At 37.4% G+C, this 15,845-nt stretch overlaps 1 protein-coding gene across 1 annotated transcript in view; it reads left to right on the plus strand.

Moving 5' to 3' along the window:
• ARSB (arylsulfatase B) overlaps window positions 1-15,278 on the plus strand; it is an 80,305-nt gene extending 65,027 nt beyond the window's left edge. The window contains exon 8 of the mRNA XM_039567140.1: window positions 83-15,278. Coding sequence (XP_039423074.1) covers window positions 83-348 — 266 coding nt within the window. The 3' untranslated portion in view covers window positions 349-15,278. The remainder of the gene's footprint in view (window positions 1-82) is intronic.
• Window positions 15,279-15,845: the final 567 nt, after the last annotated feature.

Raw genomic sequence — 15,845 nt, forward strand, 5'->3', positions numbered from 1 at the left:
TCATCAGTTACAGCAAAACTCTGTGTCTCCACACTGCTGCTCTGCCTCAGAATTGACCCTTGGTCTGTTCCTGTTTCCATAGGCTGCAGTCATTGGTTCCCTCCACCGTCTTTGTTCAGTGAGTCACAGATTCAATCGTCTGATCCATCAACAAAGAGACTTTGGCTGTTTGATATTATTCATGATCCTGAAGAGAAAAATGATGTGTCTGAAAAGTATCCTCATGTGGTGGAAAAACTACTTGCTCGGCTTCAGTATTATTACAAACGTTCAGTGCCCGTGTTCTACCCTGATGAGGATCCTGACTGTGATCCAGCAGCAACTGGGGCTTGGGGTCCGTGGGCATAGTGCACACAGCTTTGCATCCTGCAAAAAAACCTCTGTAGCAGAGTCTGGTTTATGGACTCAGAGTCCTAGTCAGGTATTTTGTACTTTCTTTATATTGAACTATTGCTAATTGTGAGCTTATTCTTTGAATAATTCAGTATTTCTTATTCTTGATATAGTGGGAATCTTATTTCAGTCTTTTCCCACTCTTCTGTTCTGAAAAATTATATGTGAAATGTTAGTAAAAGTATATATATATTTTAATATTCTTTGTCTGGAATATACTTTTAGTTCAGAAGATAAACATTGGCTCTTTCCTTGAAGGAAATTGAAAGGAACTGAATTCCTTGAAAGGAATCATGGCAGCAGGGACATCCAAAATTAATCAGTCTTGTTGAATATACTGTGTTCTGGTTTCATGTTTGTCCAGAAGACAAATTCTATTGAAAGCTATTACATATCTGTATTGGCATAATAATTTTTGCCTTTAACGTGTACTTCCCTCCAGAAAAGGGATGAGTAAAAAAAGAAAACCTCATAAAAACAACAAAATCTCTATTTCTTTTTCACTCTTAATGTATCAAACTGGAGTAGAGAGCGATGGTCAACTGGAGTGCAGGGCTGTCAGGTAGAGGGATCTTGACAGGTCGAAGATACGGGTGAATAAAGATTTCATGAAGTTCAACAATTGCAGAGTCTTCCACTTGGGGTGGAGTAGCTGCATTCAAGAGTACGTGCTGGCCCATGACCAGAGGGAAAGCATTTTTGTGGGGAAAAAAATCTAGGCATTCTTCTGGACAATAGTTAGGACAAGAGTTGCCATTTTCTCTCTACGTGAAGAAGACCAACCACATGTTGTTCCATATAAGCAAGAATGTAGCCAGCTCTTAGGGGAAGTCTTAATTCCCCTCTATCAGCACTAGAGCATTTTAAACTTCCCTATACAGGAAAAATATTCACCAGTTGGAGTTAGTTCAGTGGAGAACTATGAATATGATCACGGGGAGAATAAAGGAACTGGTTAGTTCATGGCGGTGAGGAAAAGAGGAGTTGCTATCTTCAGCTACCTAATGTGAGAGTATAGAGAAGAGGAAGCCAGAATCTTCTCAGAGATGCACAAAGATGAAAAGCACACAGGGGACATGTGGAGTTCCAATGCAATATAAAGAAAGGGAAAAAAAATCACACCATGAGTTTAGTTAAATATGGGAAATGTGAGACTCTGGCAACCCTAATCTTGGAGATGTTCAGTCTTTGGCTGGACAAGATTCTGAACAATTCTATTTTTGAAGTGGGATCAGATTTGAAGTTTGCTTGGTTTGGTAGAGGTGGTGAGACCAGTGAACTCCAAAGGCCCCTTTCTGCAGGAATTACTCAACAATTCTGTGATGAACAAAACCTTACTTTTATTACCTGCCTGGTAAGCACCCTTTCTTCTCCTATTTTGTTTCTTTATTACCATAGTGGAGTCTGTTTTCATCCTGAAGTAGGCTCTGAGCCATGATGAAACCAAGCCAAACAACATTTCTCAGTTACTCATCAAATTGATGCAAGATAACCTGCCAGCTCTCTATTAGTGTCTCAAGCCCTGAGTTCTGGTACTGCTTCACAGTGTCCTTGGCTACGTTCTCAGGATGCAGAACTCAATCTGTCATCATCTCCAGAAAGAAGGCATCTAATTGCATTTCCCTGGCTCTGGGACCAACTCATATGAATTGCACTAAAATTTTGTACAACTTCCCAGTTTTCTCTTGGGAGTCTTGTGCTAATTGTTAGCAAACAGATAAATGAAAAGAAAGGCTTGACAAAATTTGTGCATTTTTTTTAAAAAATAGATGAAGCCTGAAAAAAAGATGAAACAAGAAAACTGAAAATGCTTACGCTTTCTGATACAGCTGATTCTCCACTACATTGTCTTAAATCTACTCTTAAATGCTTGTCTTTTCTACCTTTGGTGCTTTTTCTACAAGTAGAAGTGAAGCTAAAGGTCTCCAGAAGCCTGTTCAGCTTTTTATCTTGCTCTCAAAGAGCTTCATGTTTCTCTCACTCCTTTGTCACTTCTGCTCCTTTATGTCAGTATTTTTTTCTATTCTGTTTCATTCACTATCTTCAGCCTTGGAGCCAAGGAAAGAAGAAAAGTGGTTTCAGAGAAAGTAATTATTGTATAATAGACAATATATATATTCTGTGCAGTTTAATTGGGTATATTCCTCCTATTTCAATTTCCTTCTCCATTCATCCATCAGTGGCTGAAAGCTAATCCATGCAGCTGGATATGACCAGGCAAGCTCTTCAGATTGTTCCTCACCTTCTAAATAATCACTCAGAGCCTCAAAGACTAGTTTTCTCTTCGATTGGATTGCACAACCTTTCCACTGGGGCCCTGGGCATAGTGCCCAGCCTTACAATACTTTCTAAGCTGTTGGTATTCACGCAATCATGCATTTCCACATGGGAGAATCATCTGATTGTTACCTGCCTCCAGGTAGTTTGTATTTTCATTGGTAAAATACATCTGCTGTGACAGAAGCTCCTACTATGGTTAGCAACTTTCATATGAGCTAATACATTTAAAATACTAAATTAAAAACATTATATGTTCTGTAGAAGTAGTGTCCAAACTGGTACCTGATCATGTCTCCTTCCATTCCATAAAACACATTTAAGCTTTTCTTTCTGTTGTGTGGCTCTTTACCCAGTTCCTGCTAACACACAGCTCGTACAAATTATGTGCTGTGTGTTGGGACCAGTGCCGTGAGATCCAAGTGGGAGCAGCACACAGGCAGCCCACAGGAAGGGCGCAGGTTATTATGAAGCCACTACTTGTCTGCTGCAGCTGTAGTCCTTCCTACTGATTGTCAGTTCCTTCAGAATCCACTAATTTACGGAAATCATGTAGACCAAACTTTCAAGCTGGAAGGTGTAAATATGACAGCTTGCCCCAAACATCTCTGAAGCATATCTAACATCAGCCAGTCTGCTGAGGTTTTTGTGCTTCCTGGTGAGATACATGGGATGCCTGTACTGTGACAGAGGAGAAAGGATGAGCACTTTCATCAGCAGCTCTGGGAGTATTTTGCTTATAACTTTTAAGTTATGGCTTAGACAACTTGTGAGTTAAAAACCTCATGAATTAAGGAGTGAATTAGTGAATTCCCATGTTAGTCTTATTTGTATGAAAGGGGTTGAGCCTTTGTTGGATGTGCTTGTTTCCTTTCCTAATGAGTTCATAAAATAATTTGCAGACTATGTTGTCCTGTAAATTAGAGAGATCCAATCGGACTACGACAATCTTGGCTTCAGAGCACAGCAGCATTTCACCTTTGAGATTTTGAAGATTCTTTCTGATAACTGAGGCTCAGGCTGTTATTTGCTGATCACATCAAGGGAGACAAAGTGTAAACAACAAAACCTTTTTATAAGCTATTGCATCATGTTGATGAAGCTTGCATTTTCCTTCAGTAGCACCAGAAAAACCTTTACTGCAGTTCCCTTTTCTAACTGTTGCAATCAGTTTATTTTACACAGATACAATGATTTATGTTAGTTATTAATTTATCTGTTTAGTGCAACTGTGAATTCCATATTCTAATTGTAGCATGCAGTTAGTAACATGGTCTAGAGTAGGGGATTCTGAAAGAGTAGGGTGTTAAATTACCTTTTGTGACCTTTAGATTTACTATTTTTGTATGTGTCATAATGATGCATGTTGTCCTTCAAATGTCTTTTGGAGACAAATCATCCAAAGAACAGAAGTTCCATCAGTTCTCATTAATTCAGAATGTGTTTGTTTAGTTTATTTGTGCAATCAAGTGCAAATGGAGATATTGACAGCCATTCCCCAGTATGTAAGGCAAGAAGATCCAAGGAATTTATGTTACTCTCTTTTTTGGTAGTGCACGTTTATTTAGTGCCCTGTGTACACATACAGACATGTAGGATTAGAAGGCTAACTGTTCTTAGTCAGTATCCCATGTAACATTGTAGTTTAGAGTAGGCATTACAAGATCGTGGTTGCCACCATAACAAGGGACCGGACTTGGAGGTGGGGGAAATTTCTGCCCTACATTCCTGTGTGTCCTTCAGCTTTCAGCACTTATATTACATGAGGAAAGATGTTGCCTTACCCACAGAAGTGGAAACTTCCATTAATGATATTTTTAACTGGCTTTTTTATGCTGATACCTAGTTTAATGGAAAAGAGAAAAACATCACCTAAGTTGTAAAAGCTCAAGTAATTAATGACATTGACTCCCATCAGTGTCAGCTCCTTGGCTAAAGTTAGAAAATATTTTAAAATGTGTAATTTTAATTTCAGAGGTAAGCAGGGCTTTTATGTCTTCTCTTTTCTCTATGTCCTGCAAGCTGCATTTTAATGTCTTGCTGATATTCTAATTTATGTAATTCATTTACTAGGAAGAGACTGTGACGTATCATTGTCTCACACGGGTGTTTAATTCACCCTCTGTTACCTCTTGTTGTATTTTAAAATCCAAAGATTCGTTATTTTCTCAGCTACAGTAGACAAAATAATTTATTTTATTTTTTATTTTCTAATTATTTTCCATGGGTGGTCCTTCATAAACCATTTTAATTGAACTGGGTTAGGGAAAAAACATCTGGCTGACACGTTTAGATTGGCATCTGCAAAGAGTTGTAAGCTGTTCAGTTGCTTCGAATTGGGAAATAGAGAATTCTTTGTATGTTTTGTGGTTACTTGAGTAACATTCAAAAATGCAAGTATTTTGAACTCTAAATAAAACTTCATTTCATCCCTTTCCAATTTAAGATTCATTCTTAATCTAGCAAACATCTGAGCATTATGAATTCAAAAGTCCTAATCTTTATGCATTAGAAATTATTTAAGCTTCAGAAAAGTAACCAAGTTTAGGAGGAATGCTGACACTGGCTACTTGTTTTGCATTGCTTACTTGTAAAAAAGATGTACACAGTCAAGGAAGGGATGATTTTATAAGCAAAACGGAAGATCTGAATCTTTTCTTGAGTCAAAGGCCCTATATTCAGCCTGAAAATAATTTGTCCAATTTTCCTAAGGTTGATAAATAGGTCATGGATAAACATCTGAGTTTAATCCTCTTTGGAATATCTGAACAGAAGAACCCAGAGTTTAAACACTTGTGGTCTGTGTGGATTTGAAGCTCCACTACCAGTCCCTGTTGTCCTCTGTGAATTTGCCTCTCATCTTACTTTCTGACAAAGTGGTTTAATGGTAGTAAGACTACTAGCAGTATTCCCAAAGGTGTTGCATGCTTTCTTAACAAACAGTAAATGAGCATGAGGTTACAGGGAATCCTGTTAAACCTATGGCACCCTGTTGCAGACTTACCGAAGGGTCCTGATGGGGGGAGAAATGGTGACAGAGCCACTGATAGGGCTCCTATCCATGTGTGATGGAGTTTGGCACACTGGGACGTGCAGTCCATATGTGTAGCCATGTTTGTCATCCTAGGGCCAGGGACGCCCAAATGACAGAGGCAACTGAATCACAAAACACGTAAGTCAAAGTCAAAATGAAAGATTACTTGACAAATAAAAAATATACAATGTCAAGCATTACCAGGGGATCCAGAATCTAGGCATAGGTTAGGGCTGTCCTGAATGTAGGAACAGCAAACCATTTCCAAGATGTAGCAGTTATTAAGGGAGAATTTGTTTTCCTACCTACATGCTCCTTTGGCAGCCCACCGCAGGCCCCACTCGAGCTGGACCCCGAGGCTGTGTGTCTCTCATAACATTGACCTTAGCTCTGGCATGATGGAGGGGTCAGAGGACCATTTCTCCAGCTCATTGGCAGTTCCTTTGGAGCCCCACCCTAAGTAGACCCATAGGTTTCATGTCTGTCTAACTATAAATAAGCTGAGATTCTGAGATTTGTAATGTGGAACTAGCGCTTTTGCTAAGAGAAGAGGGAAAAAACCTGCCAATTTTAAGTTTGAGGAGGTTAAGCAATTTTTTTGCCAGCAGGTTTCCAGCTGAATGTTTTAACTCTTTCCGCTTACTGTCTTTATCAGCTGCAGGCAGTGGACTCAATCTTGTTTCAAGCTGGTTTATTATGTGGGAGGATCCTGGTTGAATATACAGTGTAAAGAATTCCCTGGGGTCCCAAGCTGCTGCTTCTGAATCCAGTGCTCTCCCGTCTTCTTCCAGTGCCTTACAATTCATGTATGAGCTCATCTACATCGAGCAGAACTGCTGCAAGGAACAGTAAAAACTTACTTTGGCACAGAGCAGTCAGAATGAGTCAGCCATGCAACCATGGACAGGATCAGTGACGGCCCTTGTGATAATTGCATACTGTGGTTAGCAGAGGCAGAGGATGATGCAGTACTTCTTGTTGTGTTAGTGTTCCCTCCTGAGAGTGTTGTTTTTGTGGGGTGGAGTGCAGAGATACTGGAAAGTTTGGCGATATACCTGCTGGCAAGTTTCAAAAAAGTGACTACTGGCTGCCATCATCAAAGAAGTTACCGGATGTTGATCCCCTAATCCTGGCTAAACTCAATAGCAATAAAGGCAGTTATATTTTGTCTGCAGGACTATAGTTAGAAAAAAAGTATAGTCAGAATAGCTAGATTTGGATCTAAGGAATGCAGTGTTTATTTGGACGAATCTTCAAAAGCCACAACAAGGTACTGCACCAAAGCCACAGTTCTGGGCTGCCAGATTTTGGCATTCAGGACAGTGATAAAAATAAAAGATCCCTGTCTTTCTTTTCTGTTATGCTTTCTTGCTATTTCTTCAAGCAAACAAGGAGTCAGAACACAGTGAATACACGTACAAACAAAGTAAGCTGTGTTTGGTATTCAGCAATGCTTATTGAGTAATTTTGGGCATAGAGCCCGTGGTAATGAATGGAAAACTTTGATCAGGACATCTGTGGCCTGCCCAAATCATTTCATGGGACCTGCAAATCTGCCAGAAACATCACTCCATGGCCCTATTAACCAGGGATGTTGAAGTCTTTCTTGATTGTGTACATTCTCCAAGCACACTCATGAAGTAGGAGTCATTGATTTTTATTGGATAGAAAACTCAGAAATGGCTTATTCAAGGACATCTGAGCCCTTAAGTTTACCCTTCAACATTTATCCTGCTTCACTGGGAAAAAACTTTAATGAGTCTGTCTGGATGATGAAAAGATGAATGTTGAGAGCATTGAGTCAGAGGGTGGACTTAACTTCTAGCAAACATACTCTCAGTTCCAGCTTAACTGTACTTAACTCCCAGTAACAAATAGTTTGGGGTCTTTTTTATCTATAGATTATAGTCAGGGCAATTCTGTGATTCCAAACTGTTTTCTTGATATTGCTCATCAGTGTGCAGTTTTCCAGGAGAACAGTCAATTCCGGGAGAGGATCATAATTTCTTCCCGTCTTCCCTTGTGTATGTGGTAAGAGGAGCCTTTTTTAAAAGGCTGTGAACATTGTAACTGCCAGCCCAAGAGCAAGCACTGCTGCCCTGTAGGTGGCCCCTATAGATGTACTGAATTTTTACTTTAATTTTTGTCCCTTTTGCTTTGTTTTGAAATACTCTGTTTTACAAGTTGTACTTGATGGATAAAGCACTGTCTGAAATAATCCCAAAGTGGCTATTAGTCTGGTCTAGTCATACCCTGCAGCCCCAGCAGTGACATGTTGTAGAAACAAAGTCATTCTCCTGCCTTTTCAGTTCTGTTTTGACTTTACTCTATAATGAAGAGAGTATGGTCATGGTATATTAAACAACTGGATAAGAGCAGCATATACATTAACATTAATCTGCTTCTAACTAAAGCTCCAAAACTAATATAGTGGAGAAGCCTGGCTAGGAATTTACTGACAGTTTTCTTTTGCCATAAATTCAGCATTAGAAAAAAAATCCTGAACAGCTGAAATGGCGTAGCCTTTGGCTGAGTAAAAAATAGACATTTTTATAATATCAAAGGAGACTTAGGAAAATACCCCATCTGGATTTTGAAAAACATAGGAGGGAACGGAGTAGAACAATTGCATTTCTGTTTATATTTGCCATAGAAAGTAGCCCACTGTGAAGAAACATTTAGGAATGTGAATGATTGAGAGATTGTTTCTTAGAGGCAGCAGGTATAAGATGTCTGAAATTCCTTTGAGTTATAATTGCTTGTTAACAACAGGATTTTTTGGTAATTATTTCTGCCCACAGTACACAAGAATTTAATGTACACTGCTTTATGTGGAGAAGTTTTTAGAATTCACCTTTTTCTGTATTTACTTTGTGATAAAGAAAAAGCCATGGTATATGGAAAAGAAATTTTAAAAGGAATTTTTAAAAATTATTATTCCAACACCATAAAATGGAGTTTCTATGCAAATGTTTATGCTGTTCATAGCATTAAATGCAATTGCAAGAATCCATCTTCCTGGCTATAAAAATTGAGTGTAGTGTTAAGAGGCAAGTTACTCACAAATACCATTAGGATTTTTGTACTATGCAGTGAATGATGCAGTTTATATTTAACTTGTGACTAAACATGTATTATATGTGTGGAACTAATCCAAACCCCAAATCTAAACAAAGCAAGCTCCTACATTGTGTAGGTTTGTTGTACTTCTAAGTTTTGTATTTTGGGTCTTTGATTCTAAATACCAATATTGAAGTACTTAGTATCTATTTTTTCAGAAGCTGTGAGGATGCTGAGACCCTGCTATCTCAACACTGTTTAACAACAATTCTTTTCAGAGGCTATAGCAGTGTAAGCGTCATAAGCTGCAAGCAAAAGCTGAAACAGTCAACTATCCATCAACTATCTGACAACAGTCACTATCCATCCTTTTACTTAATGATGTTTAATGACATTTGATTGATGACATGTTCAAATGAAGTAATGGCCTCTTTTTGAATGGAAATGCTGGTTTTATCTATAGTTTATTTCCATTGTGCTTTTCATAAATGCACTGCTGATGCATGAGAATGCAAGAAAAGATTTAGGAACACTTGGTATAATCCTAAATTTTTCCAGGTAATAAATGACTATAATGCACTGATAATCATCAAAATTCTAGATGTAGAAGAGATCTGCCACTGCTTGGGTCCATAACTCTTAGCCCCAAATGCACACACAACTGCAGTGCCCTTGGAGCATTGTTTCCTTCCACTCCTGTCTTAGGAGCTGATTACTGCATAGATCTCTCTGTATTGTCAAAGCGAAAGCAGAATAATTCCACGCAAGGCCATAGCTTCAAGTGAATGCAGTGCTCATGAAAGATCTTTGCCCATGAGCTGCAGTCAGAAGATTCTGAATTAATTCATGATTAATTAATGTGTCTTAGTTGCCCATATGAAAAGATGGAGAGGACAGGGTATTGTGAGAAATACAGATAGGGCTGTGCTTGGAAAAGCTTTGTTTGAGGTGTTGGTCACTCAGCCCCCAAGTGCAGTCATGGTTCCAGTTTGTTTTATGAGCTGGCCCAGTCAAGCTGTAGAGCAGAATTAAATTTATCGTATTTATCATAGAAACCAAAATCATTGTTTTAGTTCAGGGAAAACTCATTTATTATTTTTCACTGATTAAGTTGTATTTGTAGTGGAATCATCGCTTATTTTGAACAGTAATCTGAAAATATGATAAAATGACAACTGTTACTCTATATCACTGCTGGAAGAGGAGAAAGTTACTCTCTCAGCTAATAACTCTCAGTTTTTAAATCTATGCATATTGCAAACATTCTATTCTTATTTAATGTTGTTTTAGTTAAACATTGTGTGTTTATCTTTAAAATAAATGTTATCTAGATATGACTCCAGAGAAAGTTACCAAACATACATTTATGAATCAAATTTCAGTCTCTAAACAGACCTGCCAAACAGACCTTAGGAGCTATCATTAATAAAATTTACTGCATTGAAGATGTTATGATCTCCATTTTCTCATCCTTCTGCTTGAAGACCTAGAAATGAAAGTATTTTTAAGAAAGAATAAATTATAGCTATAAACCCTAGAAAGAAATATGCTTAAGATAGAATTTTCTTTTGGTAGACCCATAATAAAGCCCATAGGGACAGAGAGTCCAGTAAATCTGGTAGATTTCTACATTTTTTAAGTAGGTCCATATTTAACTTTACATTACTGCTTAGAAATAAAGTTCCAAAAAGCTGTACCAGTGGCTACTGTTCTTTCCCTTAGGGTCTGAACAAGGAAATCCAATGTTTTCTGGTCAGCAGTAGGAATTCCACTTTGTAATCTGACACTCTTCATTCCTCTCCTCTCAAAGGCAGTAAACCAAAAAATTAAAGGCAGAACAGATTTTCAAATCGTGTAGCATTTGTAAATCCTCACGCACGTTTAATGATTTGTTGGCATGTACAAACGGAAAGCTTCATGACCTGGCCTTTCTCTTGTCAGTTCCTGCTCTCATCACATTGTCTAGTTATGCACGTTTCACTGAGAATTCATGTTTTTGCATTTCTCTGATTTCAGCCCTATTGTTCCAAACTCATGAAAATAAAAAGTCATAGAAGAGCCAAGACCTTGTATTAGGAGGCTGATACAGCTCGACTGTAGCCAACAGAGCTATGCTAATTCATGCCAATAGGTATGCAGTGATTAGAAGGATGTTAGTCCCTTTTTTTCTATTTTTTAATGTCTGGTCTCTAGCAAGCATGTGGTGGTGGCCTGCTTCTGCATATGTATGCAGTGGTAACAATTGGATCTTTTCATGCTCTGAGTAACTCAACTCTAGTCAGTCTGTAATTTCTTTCTGACAGACTCGTTATTTCTCTGCCGATGGTATGGTTATGGTTAAGGGCAGCTGTACAATTTAAAAACACAATTTTTCTGTAAGCACAGTATGTCTGTTCAAGCACACTTCTGTCCTAACAGCGCAGGAGCCTGCTGATCCAATGACCATGGCTGCACCAGTTGCAGAATATGGTTGTAAGACACTTGATAGAACAAACATTTTGACACACAGCTTTACTTGTTGCTATCATCTCTGTTTATTTGTCTTTGTGTGATGGATATGTATTTTTTACAATAGTAATTGCAAAGTCTCTGGACTCTGGACTAGGAAAATTATCTAGTTGCTTTGGCTGCTTGTTCTCATTAAGGATTTGTTCAAGTTCATGCTGGTGTCAGAGTGCCCTCTGACTTCATTGGAAGACCTCAGTGCTATTTGAAAAAAATCAGATTATTTGCAAGCATGATACGAACTGCAAACTCAGTTGGAACTGTGTAAACTTCTGTAAGATTTGTCTGCAGTAGGAACAAGTGTAGTAAGGAGAGCAGTTAGGAAATCTCTGGTTGCTCTTCTCTGTGCTTTCAATATATGTGCTGTGCTTTGTCCGCATGTATTGAACTTCCTTAGTCACTTCTGTGACTAATCTGTAAGAGATGCTTTTGAAGAGATACATACATATTTTTGGAACATTTCTTAAAACTATGATATTTGCTGGACTTTCAGAAGAAATTTTGAGAAGTTCATTCCTGCAGCTGGTGCAAATTTCTGGGTAAATAATAGCAAGGTTTTGGTGAATTCTACACTTTGAGTTTGAGTACATCCCTATAGCTGACACCTCTGGTATATGACTTTTAGCTTGGATCCATACCCAAACAGTAACAGAAATTATTAATGTAAATTAGAAAAATAAAAACCTGTACATTTCTGTATGTTTACTGTAAGGATGTTGCAACAGTAAATTCCAGAACAGTGATATTTTTCATTGTCACTCTTAGTGAATTGTGTACATCTGAAGTTTATACATTGCCTACAAAGTGGAGAGGGATTTAGAAGAGAATGCATTTACTACATTTACTGCACCCTGTTCTTCATAGATCCAACACCTCAGAATTTCTGCACACCCTCTTGAAATTAGCTGCTGGGAGGAAGGAACACTAGCAACACTGTTAAGGAAGTGCAGTCTCAGGCTCTGCACTCCCTTAATTAGAAGCCTGAGACTCATGGTTAATGGTGATTAATGTTCCGTTATATTTTGCTAGTTTCTTCCTTGTGGGAAGACATCACATAAAGCTGAAGTACTTTCAAATAAATGTTGATATTAATTAATTTCTTTTTAAAAGAAAAGTTATTTCTAAATCTGTTTCTGACAAATCAAGAATAAAACTCGTCAGACAGAGAGTGTATCATTTAACTAAACCTGACAAACATAACTGCACCTAACTGTTGTAGCTGCTTCTTTTTCCCACACTGTTGTTTTATTTTTTTAAACTTCAAAGTCTCCAAATTCCTCCTGATTGATGCACTGATATTTTAACAATGTCTTTGTTGTGTACTGCAATCAGACAAGTGCTAATACCCTTGAGGAATCTGGCAGGACTGTGGGAATCTTGCAGCCATAATTGCATCTCTATCGTAAATGTGATGATATTGGCAACTTCAGATGAGTTGACAGAATGTGCTGTTGTTGAGGGTGATACCAACTTTCCCCATTGACTTACGAGTGTAAAGGTCATTCATTTATGCATTCTTTGCTGTCTCTGGTATGGAGTCTTTTAGTGCAGCTCTGGAAGATGTTAGAGACATAAATGCCTGCTGTATTTAAACAAAGAAAGACTGTAATCAGGGGAAAAGAGAACAGGAAATCCTAATTACATAGTCAACATAAAATTACTAGCATGGTGAATCATAATCAGTGACATTGAATTTTAATGTTATTGTTAAAATTAAAGTTTATTAGTTTGAAAATTATGAGAAAAATAAAACGATATAAAGATACTGAATATACTTCAACTTGCTGTACAACCATGTTACCCCAAGCCTTGGATTTACATATTCAGTTATTTAGAAGTTATTCTAGTTGAACACTTTAATATGTTTGTTTTTCTTTAGCAGGTTCTAAATGCAGAATAATTCCACTGAAAACTAATTTTTGGGGCGAAGGACATTGCAGAGGATTCACACATGCCTAAATATGTAACCTCCTTGTATTTATTCAGTTTTTGGATCTGTGCTTCAAGCCATGGTTATCACTTGTCCAAATTCCGGTACAGACCATCCACTTCTCTGGTAATAAATATGGTTTCCCCAAATATAGGGAAAAGAACCACTTGATTTTATTCATGTGAGTTACTCCGCATTTCTTCTTTCTCTGTATTTACATGAGAAAAAGTAAAATACCTGTCATTTAAATGATCTAATAGACTTGCAAAATATTTATTCACTGGATTTTACTTTTTATGACCAGACTATGAAGAATAAAATAGTGTTTCCTCTTTGGTTGTTTTCTAAAGAGAGAGTGATTCACTTATTATGTTTAGAATAGCACTAATGGAGGTTCAGGGCCACTATCATTCTTTAATTAATGTGACAGATGAGAGATAAAAAGGTGCTCCTTATTTGTTTTAACTGCATGTACTCTGGGCTTCCTGAAGACCACTTGGCCTACAATCACTTTAAGAAATACTATGATTTGGCTCTGAGTCAGATGTGTTGATTGAAATCAGATAGCCAAACCCACAAGAATCTTGTTAGAAATAGTGACTGTTCCAAAAAAGTGAATCTAGAAGACTGGCATACACACAGTAAGTAGAGGACACACATAAAAGCTCTGCATATATCCTTAACTTCAGGTTTTATTAATTTTGCTGCTGTTACATCACTGGGAAAACATGAGCAGTTTGCCATACAAGGCTGGGGTTTTTTGTTTGCTGTTTCAAGGCCAGAGTATATATTCTGCATATTAACAGTGACTTCAATCCTAATTTTCAGTGTCAGAACTTGGTCAGAAAGTGCTTAATGGGACTATTTCTTAATGACCTTGAACCTTTCCTTTCTTCCTGCAGCACTAGAAATGACTGTGTACTGTGTCCTGGACATGCTGTGAATTCCCCAACAGAACATGGTGCATCACTCCTTCGAAACAAAGAGGTGTAATTCTTAGTTTACTAAATATACTTAACAATTTTCTTCTTTAGGATTTTCTCCAAGTGCTCCAATTGCTGCAACAATTCATAACCAAATGGGACTCCCAGGGAAGATCATCAACTGAATTAGTTTTGATGTTGAGATATGACTTGTGGTTACTTGTTATTCAGTGACTTTGCAAATGTACCCACCAGTTTCTTGTGTAACCGTCCCTTGACTACCACATAAAGGCTAGAAAAAAAAATGTGAAGAGAAGTAGTACTAGTTGAAATCTGTGATTTAATTAAAATGTACTCACCTACCAAAACCCCATGTTTTAAAGGTTTCTGTGGGATAGTTACCCAGCCTTATTTCTGCATGGTGGCCACCACAGTATTATTTTGTGAGCTAGTGTTGATGTAATGTATAATTATTGAATTTGGCTATCATACCAAGTTCTAATGTGTAGGTAATAGCTAAGTAAGATCTTATACACTGAAATAGCAATTTCTTTTATTTTGGCTTTGGAAGTTTGAATTTCTTTATTCACTACACCTCTTTACAGATATTTTGGTAGTGCAGGAAAAGCATGCAGTAATAACTATGCAATACTCTTGGTCAATATGTGCCTTATTTTTCTCCACAATTAGCTTCTTCCTTTCTCCTTCCTCTTAAGTAGCCCTATAACTATCATCATTAACAATGTTTACTTTTAATCAGTTGTGGTATTATAATTCTCAGTTCTTATTTATTTTTCCTTATTATTTACAATCATTGCAATGTCCTTGCAATATCAGTATCATTTGCATCTAAATGCAAATAGTTTGTTTCCAAGCTATTGTTTTGATTCCATCTTATCTGTTCAAATAAGGAAAGCATGTATTCCTTGGACTAATCACAATAGTGTTTCATTAATGTTATCTCCAACTAATTATTTTGTGTTATAATATAGATCATTCATCACTTCTTAAACAGCTAATTTAATTGTTTCAGAGATGAAAAACATAAAAATGCAATTCAAAGTTTCCTACTTACACACAACATTGTTAAAGATGAACTGTAACTTAGTGTGTGAGAGAATGTCTGAGAAATAAAAGGCTGTTGTTGTGCTTTTAAGTGTGTGATCCAAGGCATCTGTCTTTAACAAGGATAGATGTTGTGGAAACAAGTTTTATGCTGTAGTCAGAACTGACCATTGGCAGGGAGTAAGATTATTTATTTTGCAGAGAGACAAGGTAATTGACTTATCAGAAGACAGGGTTATCACTGAACACACACAAACCAATGGCATAGAAGAGAAATTACATACTTTATAGGGAGATGGTGAAGTATTTGCAGTGTAGATAACTGTAACGGCTGTGAGAAAGAAAGATCATTTTCCATGAGAGCCATCAAACCATTTAAAGACAGGGATTCAAATTCTGAGTTTTTATGATGGGATCAATAGAATCCTGAGTTAAAGATCCCAGCAAATCTCTCATGCTAATATATGCAGATATGCACCTAAAGGGTAAATGAGCAGTAAGGTGAAAGGAAGTATTATAAAAATGCCAGTCTTTAATTAAAGGGAAAGCTAAGACTTGTGAGAAATATGTATTTTAGCATAGGGCTGGATCCCTAAAGAAATTTAGCATCCTGTTGTCCAGAATCCTCAATCTCTAGACCAGCAAAAGCTCCTAAATA

Source organism: Corvus cornix, chromosome Z, assembly GCF_000738735.6.
Source record: "Corvus cornix cornix isolate S_Up_H32 chromosome Z, ASM73873v5, whole genome shotgun sequence".
Taxonomy (NCBI): domain Eukaryota; kingdom Metazoa; phylum Chordata; class Aves; order Passeriformes; family Corvidae; genus Corvus; species Corvus cornix.